The following is a 10,330-nucleotide window of genomic DNA, read 5'->3' on the forward strand; positions in this document are numbered from 1 at the left end:
TTGCATTACCAATCTTCACATCAAGAGTAGTTTTGTGCTTTGCAGAAAATGTTTCAGCCTGCTGGAGTTGACCCTGTTAATCATCACCCTGAATACTGTACAAAACTGGACCAGAGTCTTTGTGGCCTTCACCGTCACACAGGTGGATCTGTAAACCAAACATTTAAGTGGATACATATTCATGCAGTTAAATTGGTTAATTCAGCCGATGATGGATGGTCGCAGTAGATGTCTCAGGGTTAAAGGTTTGGCAGGAACAAATCAGACCTGTTGTCTCGGAGCCGCCATGATGAAAGTGTGTGTGTGTGTGTGTGTGTGTTTGACTCACAGCTGCACCTCTACATGTGTTTCAGGTGAGGATCATATTTCAAGAATGTCTCACTGTGGGCACGCCCCTCTCTCTTATTCACCATACGAAAGAAAGAAGGAAACCTCATCGTCTTTCTAACCGATTTGAAGTATTTCTGTTTCCAGATGGACCCTGAGACCAAAACAGGGAAGGCTTACCTCCAACCACACAAAGCTGGCAAAGTGAGTACATATACAGATCATATCTGTTTCTCAGCCTGGGACAGCACATAGGATTCATTTTACTGCATGTTTACCAGCAGCGGATAGTAATTCCTTTGTGTTACGTTTACATTCTTAAAAATATAATCATATCCACCTCATAGGAGCGTGAAAACTGACTTGGTAAACGGTAATCCATCTGATTGGCTGATAATACTACATTGTTTATTGCATTGTGTATTCAACAGACTTAACGTCCATGTGTATCATTCTGTCCAAGTTGAATCAGATTACAGTTATCTGAAGGAACACATGTGAGCCTTTCCCTGTAGCTAAGGAGAGTCCAGAGCAGGAATCCAACTGAACAAGTTGAAACAGAACTCAAGCTGCACATTCCTGAGCACCCCCGACACACAGCTCACACTCGCTGCGTTTCAGGGCAGAGGAACCTGAACCTTAATCTTAAACTCAACCGTCTCACAAATAACCGGAAACTGGTAAAGAAATGTAAATATCCACTACATCACCTTGCAGTACATGAAACATGAGGTATATATGACTTATGTTGAGTGATAATAATTGATGTATATGGTACTGTAACATTTGTCCCTTCACAGCAGTGATACATTCTGAAGGAAGACTGGGTAAGAGGTGATGTTTGTCCTCACAGTGGGACAGAGAGGACGGGACTCATGTGGACCTCCCTGTGTCACATGAGGGGGGGGGGGTCGAAAGTCACTGATGAGCACATTCACAGAGAAAAGCTATAGGTTGGGGACCCCTAAAATATAACAGAAATATAAATTCACTTTGAACAAAATCTCTGTTAAACAATGAGTTATCTTTAAGAAAAAACATGGTCGCACCACATTACACCACACTTAGCTCTCCTCAATATTATTTTTAATATGAATGTATGCATCCTCAACATTTTAAACGTTAAAATAAAATGTTAATAGATATTGTTATTGTTTGCATTTTTATAATTTCCTGTTGAAAATCCGTAAACATCATTGACCTGGGTGCTGTAGTCTGCAGGAGGAAAAGGTAGACTTGCAGGATGAGTAAAGTATGTAACCCAATGTATAATGTTACACTCCCTCATGAGGTAGAGTTATAACACGCTGTGCGTTCCTCCTCGCAGAAATGGAAGCCGGTGTGGTTGTCTCTGTTTCCTCCCTGCAGTGGGGGGGGTCGCCTTGAGATCCAGGATATGGGAGGTACACTTTCCTTTTTTACCTCTCTCACTGTTTGTCTCTTTGAAGTGAAATAGATTTCCAAGACATTGAGGCTCATTGTATACAGTAAACTCTGTCCATGTGTTACTAGAAGTCAAAGTAGACTTTTTATGGGTGTGGGGGGGGACATGTATTTGTATAGTAACATGGACTTGAGTTTTAAAATCATAACTAAGGCAGAGTAGCATAGTTCAAAAAGGGAAAACATGAATCAGCCATTAGACTGAGTGACAGAACAGCTGCAGGCGGAGGTGAAGAGGCAGTGGTGCTAACCTGTGTGGGACGCCAGTTAGTGTGGGTCCCCCAGGACGTGATGCCCACTGAGACGGAGGGCAAGGGCGTTAGCACATGTGGACTGCAGTCCATTTAGACGCTGACAAGTCTAAGTGACTGCCATGATAAGAGCTGTGTGGATTAACAAGGAAGGAGAAGGAAGGAGCTTCACTTGTATCCCTCGCTGTCTTCTTTACCTTAACACACCCACACACACAAACACACACCCACACACACAAACACACACCCACACACACAAACACACACACACGCACACACAAACACACACAAACACAAACACACACACACACCATAGCAGGCCCAGCTGAAGACATACAAATGAAAATGTCGACCTCTAGTGTTTGTTTCTATGTTTGGAACTTGAATGTAGTAGTGATGTCAATCGATAGTAATTGCGTGAATCACAATAATATAAGATTAATCATTATTAATACAAGCGGCCGAGATGGGTTTTCTCCGCAGGGTGGCTGGTGTCTCCCTTAGGGATAAGGTGAGAAGTTCGGTCATCAGGGAGGGACTCGGAGTTGAGCCGCTCCTCCTTCGCGTCGAAAGGAGCCAGTTGAGGTGGTTCGGGCACCTAGTTAGGATGCCACCTGGGCGCCTCCCTAGGGAGGTGTTCCAGGCACGTCCAGCTGGGAAGAGACCAAGGGGTAGACCTAGGACCAGGTGGAGGGATTATATCTCTTCTCTGGCCTGGGAGCGCCTTGGGATCCCCCAGTCAGAGCTGGTTGATGTCGCCAGGGAAAATAAAGTTTGGGGCTCTCTGCTGGAACTGCTACCCCCGCGACCCGACCACGGATAAGCGGGAGAAGATGGATGGATGGTTTATTAATCACAATGTTAAAATATCAGTATTAACTTGAATTTTGGGGGACAAATACACATGTGATGTTGTGATGGAGAAATACATGACAAACTGGTATGAGAAATCAAAGGGTTTATTATAACATGGTACCTACATGATCGGCATTAAGTACATTTTCCGACACTAAAGCACGGACAGAGCTGCTGTCACAGAGAGCCGCAGAGACTCCCCTCTGTATGATGTGCACTAACATATGTTCATATGGCAGGATTCATACTGCAGCACTATCTGTTCCTACAGTTTTTAGTTTACAATTACCATTTTCTAAATTTAAAATTTGAAATATTTGATTGTCTTACGTTTTAAATGTTTAACAACCTCATCTATTTTGGAGAGGAGCAAGAAGGAAAAGATGAAGGCTGGAGAGATGGCCTCAGTCATGTCCAGCTGGACTCACTGACAGCCAGGATCAACCAGGGGTCAAGTGATTCCATCAGAACCTCTTAAGATACAGGTGTTGTGTTATGTGTCCAAAGTCCAGAGTGTGACAGAGTTCAGAGGGATTGGCTTTGTTTGCAGAGCAGGAGTGTGAGGGTGCAGGAATGTTTGAAGTTGAATTATATTCCCTGAGGGCTGCCTTTTCTCTTAGATCTCCAAAATAAAGTCAGCTTTATCAGAAAGAATCAGCATTTTCATTGAAATAAAGTTATAACAGTGCACTCACTGTAAGTATGCACATCAAAAAGACCTGAAGTCCAATACATGTAATACTTGTGATTGATTTCAACAGTAAGGCATAACAAAGTACTCCCAGATAACACCTGTGGGTATCTGGCCTTCAGGGAAGGTCTCCTCACCAGCATTTTGAGTCTCTTCGGGTTTAAAGTGAACTGGAGATTGAGATCAAAGTGTGATGCATAGAGGTCCAGCCCCCCTCCGTAAAGCCAGTGGAAATGCCCTGTTACTTGAATAGTGTGTGTAGGGAGTGGAGGACTGAGAGTTAGACTCCATTCCAGGCAAACCTGTTCGCCCGGCCAAACCCCCAGACCCCTGATTGTGTGGGCTAACCCTATTCATTAATATCTGTTTAGTAACAAATGGTTACAAACACTTGAATGACCAACAAGAAAATCCAATCATAACACACACACACACACACACACACACATTTATATACTTTTTTCCCACAGTTAATGCAAATAGATTTTGATCTTTTATATAATGTCAATTTCTGGATTTCCTTGACATTCTTACTCTCACTGTTCAAATAAACCTACCATTAAAATTACAGACTGTTAATTTCATTGTAAGTGGGTAAGCTTACAAAATCTGCAGTGGATCAAATACTTATTTCCTCTATTGTATATATTTAAGAAGTACACCATAAGACAAGCACAAGTTTCAGGTGTGGGCAATGTTCCATCATCCTTTTAGAAATGGCCATTAAAGAGGGCCATTTCTAACATTTCCAATTTCCATTTTCTTGCAAACTTGCTAGAGAAGAGTGAAAACAAATACATGTGTAGCCTACTCAGTACATTATCCTGGCTGATAATGTGCTAAATGAAAATCATGATGATTTGATTAAAATTGAGGTCATGATTATTTATCGTGATTATTCATTGGTGTAAGTGAGACATTTGTGTTCGTCATATTAAAATTAAAAAAGAGCACTGCTTTTACCACCACGTGATAAAATCCTGCTAACGTACTGCTGCACCTCTCTTTGAAACGGACACTACAATATTATTTTTAAATACTTTTATATTGTGCGATATGTATTGCAATACGAGAAATTCCAGGAATAATTACAGAAAGTTCTGTGAATTCTGAAAGGCTCATCAACTCATTGCTATACGTTATATTGCTTCTTGTCATTGGTCAAGTTCACAACAGGCCAAGAAAAAGGTTGACGGCAGGTCAGGCCAGAACGAGCCTCCGGCCCCCAGGAAACGTCCTCCTGAGGGCCGGTCAGAGAGGTCAAACTGTCAGAATGTCAGAATAGTGTCAGACTTTTAGGCCCAGCTCCAAACCATACCCTACCCACTCTGTCACAAAGTGAACTTGTTGGTTTAGAACGGCACCCTCGGCACAATGGAGGGGTCGTGTAGAGGTTGGGGGCGGTTTGGAATCAGGTCAACATGCGGCCTGCACACACTGCTGATTTTTTCTTTACACACACACATTTTTTATCTTCAATTAGGTTGGTACCTAGCTGTCTAATGGACAAGGACAATTCATTTAATGTTTTTAAAAGGAGCAAATACAATTTTCATTTTAAATTTAGAAAAATTGAAGATGATGTGTTTGTAGTTAGTGATCTTAATATAGTAATCCTGGGTCTGTTTGAACATTGTCTGTCCTGCAGGTGCTGGAGGCGAACATGTGGCTGGTGTCAGGAGACACCACCAGCCTCATGGGGACAGGAAGCTGAAGGTGGTCCAACTGTCCGAGCTGATCAGTGTCCTCAGACTCCCCCCCAACGCTGAGGCCTGTCCCATGGTCAGCCTCTCTGATGGTGTATAATGTTTGCATGTATCAGTGTTATTGAAATACATCCTTTCCAGCCACTGTCTGTGCTGTTTGCAGGATAACATGTCAGCATTTTGTGTGGAGACGCGGGACAGGACCATGGTGTTTGCTGTGTTAAAAGACGACTGCGTGGAGTGGGTCGAAAAACTTTGTCCCAGCACGTTTCAGGTTAGAGCCAAACCCAAATGACAACATTTGTTAGTGCCTTAATCATTTTTAACTGAGGCCATAAGTACCCATATTTTCTAGCTAGTATAAACTTTGTATACATTGTCTGCCTGTTTTTCACCTCTGTGCTTCCCTCTACTATCTCAGAAAGGTGACGGCTCAGGTTCTACTCAGATTGAAATGGAGGAGAACCAGATATACGCCTCAGTAGATGAAGGTAAGTCTTCTGTTCCTATGCTTGGTATCTTCTCCTCTTCTTGTAAGACTGTGGCCTGGGTCCCCCGTAGAGGAATGTTTCATAATGAAAACAGGCTTTGTAAAAAGTTGAATGTTTGACATGATAATGGTGCGATAAAAAGCACATAGATTGAACTTAGACATGATCAGTCTTATGAAAGAAAAATGAACCACTGTGTTGTTAAACATATCACTTCACTCCCCTGTAAAATCTTTGTTATCAGTTGCAAAAGCACGAAAGGAGTCTAACATTAATGCACACGCAGCTTTGCAGAATTACTGAGTGATCTGATTTCAGATGTTCAATAGGGGGTAGAGATGGGTGTGTCCTGATTCATCCGGATCATTAACCCGGATCCTAGTAATGAGCTGGTCGTGACGAGTCTCCCCTCTCCATTAACCCGAGACGCCTGGTGACGTACAAATTAAAACTATAAATTGCTTCACTCACTACTCTCCTTATAACATGTCAAATCACAGTACAACGTACCCCAGTCCATCTGCCTTTAGCAAGTAGGAAAGCTGCCAGAAGTTATCGTTTGGCTCAGGGGACTTCCTGCAGACTCGTGCGGACTCAGAGCCGTAACCGTAGCAGATCCAGAGATCCAGACTCATCATGCACGAGTCAACAGCAGACTCAGATTTGGAGAGCGGACTGAATGAGTGGTTTAATCCACACAGTGCGAAACAGCAAACGGTTTCGGACTCGTCATGGTTTTCAGACTCAGTGAGTGACTAAAGGAAAACAGTCACAACACAGGGGCGAGAAAATACGATTTAAATAACAGAAGTAAACAAAGGATGGTCACAAAAATGTAGAGGGGGGAGTTCACTGAGGCTGAAAGCCTTGACAAACAGATGTGTTTTGAGTCCTTTTTTGAGTCAGCGGTCCTGATTTCAAGGAGGAGGGCGTTCCAGAGGGTGGGGGCTGCGACGCTGAAAGCCCTGTTGCCAAAGGTTTTTTGTTTGGTGTGGGGGATGGAGAGCAGACCTGTATCAGAGGACCGCAGGAGTTTGTAGAGGATGCAGGACTTGACCAGGAGCCAGTGGAGGTGAGGACCCTAGCAGCAGAGTTCTGCACATGCTGGAGTCCAGGGCGTTGATACTGAGCCTGGCCCAGATCCGCCAGTAAAGGATTTTGAATTCAAAGAACGGTCTTCTGCATTTTGGTCCTATGTACTCTGCCCTCCAGTCGGGACAAAAACAGAACAGATCCATGACCTTATCTTTCTTCAGCACCAGCCACGTTGATTTTCCAGGATTGAACCTCATGCTTGCCCATCAGGCAATCAATTCCTTGCAGAATCTTCCAGCTTGAGTCGATGGTGAAAGTCAGGTCATCCATAAGGGCCTTCATTGGTGTTCCAGATGACTTTCAGGATCTTCCACAGCTGTCTTGGTAACAACGGACAGTTCTTGTTGACCTTGTACAGGACTGGTCTTGGGCCTGGCGCTGAGCCAGATCTTGATTTCCTCACAATATCCTGGACCTCTTTAAGGCGTGGCTCTTAGCTTTCGAACTTCTTGTCATCAATCAGGATGTAGACCCAGCTCGGGGTCACTGTAGGTGAGAAATGTTTTCATCGTCTGAATATCGCATTAAAAGTGTCATATTTTAAATTCCAAGACTTTGTGGTTTTAAATCAACCAAAACCGTTGATACCCACCTCCAAGGTACATCATCATACCTCTTATGAGTTTGGCAAGGATCTTATACTTTAATACCGTTAACTTTGGTTACTTGTTTTCACAATACCTGCATTCATGCCAGTTGCCAGTTACCCAATGTTGCTATATATTTACTGTACTAAATAATATTTGATTTGTTTGAAGAGCCATGACAAAGAATATTTCCTCTTTTTGTTTCCAGCCTCAGAGTTCTGGGTGACGGTTCAGAGGACTGACGCGGCGTGGCGCTGCGGCCTGAAGGGGGCGTATTGGCTGCAGGTGGGGCGAGAGGCACTGCTACTGAGGGAAACAGAGAAGAAGAACACTGTTAGAGAATGGCCCTACGAACTGCTGAGACGATATGGAAAAGATAAGGTAAGGGTCTCAGGATCATAAACAATCCTTACGTTACCTTTAACAACTCACAGCGTGTCGATTAAAAAAAATCCAATTACACTTACAATAAGAATAGGTGTGTTTTATTTGTTTGCTTTGTTTTCACATGAACATGCTAAAAACATGCTTGTGTTTTCTTACCAGCTGGCCTTAACCATTGAAGCAGGTAGACGCTGTAACTCCGGTCCAGGAACATTCCGCTTTGAGACACAGCAGGCTGAGAAAATATTCTCCCTGATTCAGAGTACCATCAAATCGAAGACTTCAACGGTGCCTCTCAGCAACCAAAACCAAGAGGGGGAGAAAGTTATCGTGACCCGCATAGGGGCTCATTCCCCTCTCCCCAAAATACCAGATGGGACCTTTATGGCTGCCGTTGTGGAGAACAAAGTGAGGGCACAGGAAAGTAAATCTGCTGCTTCAGAAGAGAGCGCACATGCCCAGGGAGATTCGCTTATTTCATCAGAGAGCGTGTCAGTGCAGCCAGCTCCTATCACACTGATGCCCCTTCCACTGGTACCCACACATAACAGTCACTGCGGAGCTCCACTTGGTGGCCAATCAGAAGCTGTATATGCTGACCCTGCTGACTGCATGCAATCTGTACCAAAAATGCCATCGGCAACAGCTCTGTATGTAGACCCTGCATGTGTGTTACCCCTCAAACCCCCAGGTTTAAGAGAATCTGTCACCCCCATTAACTCCTCTGCTCAAAAGCCATGCTTTACCACCCATCAACCAGAGTCTGTTTACTCAGAGGTGTACGACAAAATCAGTCTGGTCCAGGATACTGTCACTCAGCGCAAAGGAAAATGTATACCTTTTGCAGATGATGAACCCATTTATGCTGAGCCAATAAGTAAGAAGGAGGCAGTGTCTCATAACAATGAAAGCAAACCTGACCCATATGCCCACCTTTATGCTCAAGTCTGCAAAACAAAACCACCATTTAGTCTTTCTTCATCCAGTAACACCACCCCTTCCTGCTCTGTGTCCTCTTCCTCTCTTACTGACAGTATGAGCCCAGAAAATGATGATATCATATACGAAAACCTGGGCATCATTTGATAAGTTATTGTAGCTTTATACTCAAATGCCAAAACCACATCTATGTAGCCTGATATATGTTTGTCCAATGACTGCCAGAGACCATGGCAGTTGAAAAACACTGCAACTAGTTTGCATTATAATGCCTGGCTGTGCTTCCTGTTGTGTGTATGCTGTATACAAACTATTATTCAATATTTCTGAAGAAAAAAGGGGGCTGCGAAACCATTCAACCCACAATGCAACTCTGTCGCTGACAGTTGGGTGTGATGCAAGTAGCAGCTAATAGCCTGGAACATCTAGCATGCAGCAGAGATGGGCAGCAGGCAACAGAGGTCACTATAGTCAGTATGTTTTAACCCAGTGAAACAGGATAGCATTTTGTAATGCCATAGATTTCAAAGTATATTATAAGTAAATGTTTGCTGATGATGTTGTTCTGTTGAGATGAGACTTTTTACAATGAAAAAGTTGGATTTTTTAAAAATAAACTTTGTATATTGGTGTATACATATTTCTGTATAAATATTAATTTCTGTAGTTTGGGTTCAAAGTAGTACCACTAACACACCAATACCATTTACACTGTATATAATGTGAAAAAATCCAACCCATTGTTCACAGTATATAATTAACAATAAAATATGTAACTGAAAAATAAAACACAATTTTCTCATGAATGAAAATGTAATAATAAAATAATAATAATAATAACACTATAAATGAAGTGTTGGTTGATTCAATACATTCAGTGGTTACAGCCTTACTCAGTCTGGTATGACCAGTATCCCATCGACTTTGCTCTTTAAAATGTATGTCTTTTCTGAGTCAGTAGTTTAATTTCATTTAATTTGTACTATTATCCAACTTTCACTTGTAGCTGACGGTGGCTGTGGGTAATACGGTCGGATAAAGCGCTATATAAATACAGCCAATTCACTTGTGGCAGCTAAAGTTACATCATTGTTTACATTAAAAAATAAATAATACTGTATATACATACAGTATTTAAAACCAATTTAAATGTTTCCAAAGTGCTGATTCTCTGTCTGTTACTTTAGATGAAAATAAGGAGCCCCTCCCCACGCCCCTCTGAGAGAGGTTTGGTTACAAAGAACTCAATGGAGCTCTAGGAGATTCAGGTGATAAGGGGGGGGGGGGGGGGTTACCTTGGTTGCTGATTGGCTAATGGTTACACAAGACAACACATCGTTATGACATCATAAAGTGGCCAAAATCTGATCAGCTCATTTTCAGACAGGTTTTTATAGAATAGGATCAAAAAGAGAGAGAATCTTTGTTCCTGAAACTTTCAGAATCTCTTTATGTTTATGTAGACAAGACATAAAAAAGTGGATTTTGCATAAATAATAATAATAATAATAATAATAAGTGACCTTTAAGTTTAAAGTAAAGCAAAGTAAATCCAAAGCTC

At 42.4% G+C, this 10,330-nt stretch overlaps 1 protein-coding gene across 1 annotated transcript; it reads left to right on the top strand.

The window, feature by feature from the left end:
• The first annotated feature begins 405 nt into the window (after nt 1-405).
• On the top strand, nt 406-9,558 carry dok1a (docking protein 1a). The gene is made up of 7 exons (XM_034224494.1): nt 406-531; nt 1,655-1,730; nt 5,216-5,349; nt 5,437-5,547; nt 5,695-5,764; nt 7,655-7,827; nt 7,993-9,558. Exons 1-7 carry the CDS (start codon nt 475-477, stop codon nt 8,914-8,916), a joined length of 1,545 nt encoding a protein of 514 aa, XP_034080385.1. The 5' UTR covers nt 406-474; the 3' UTR covers nt 8,917-9,558.
• Nucleotides 9,559-10,330: the final 772 nt, after the last annotated feature.

The sequence above is a fragment of the Gymnodraco acuticeps genome, unplaced genomic scaffold, assembly GCF_902827175.1.
Source record: "Gymnodraco acuticeps unplaced genomic scaffold, fGymAcu1.1, whole genome shotgun sequence".
NCBI classification, from domain to species: domain Eukaryota; kingdom Metazoa; phylum Chordata; class Actinopteri; order Perciformes; family Bathydraconidae; genus Gymnodraco; species Gymnodraco acuticeps.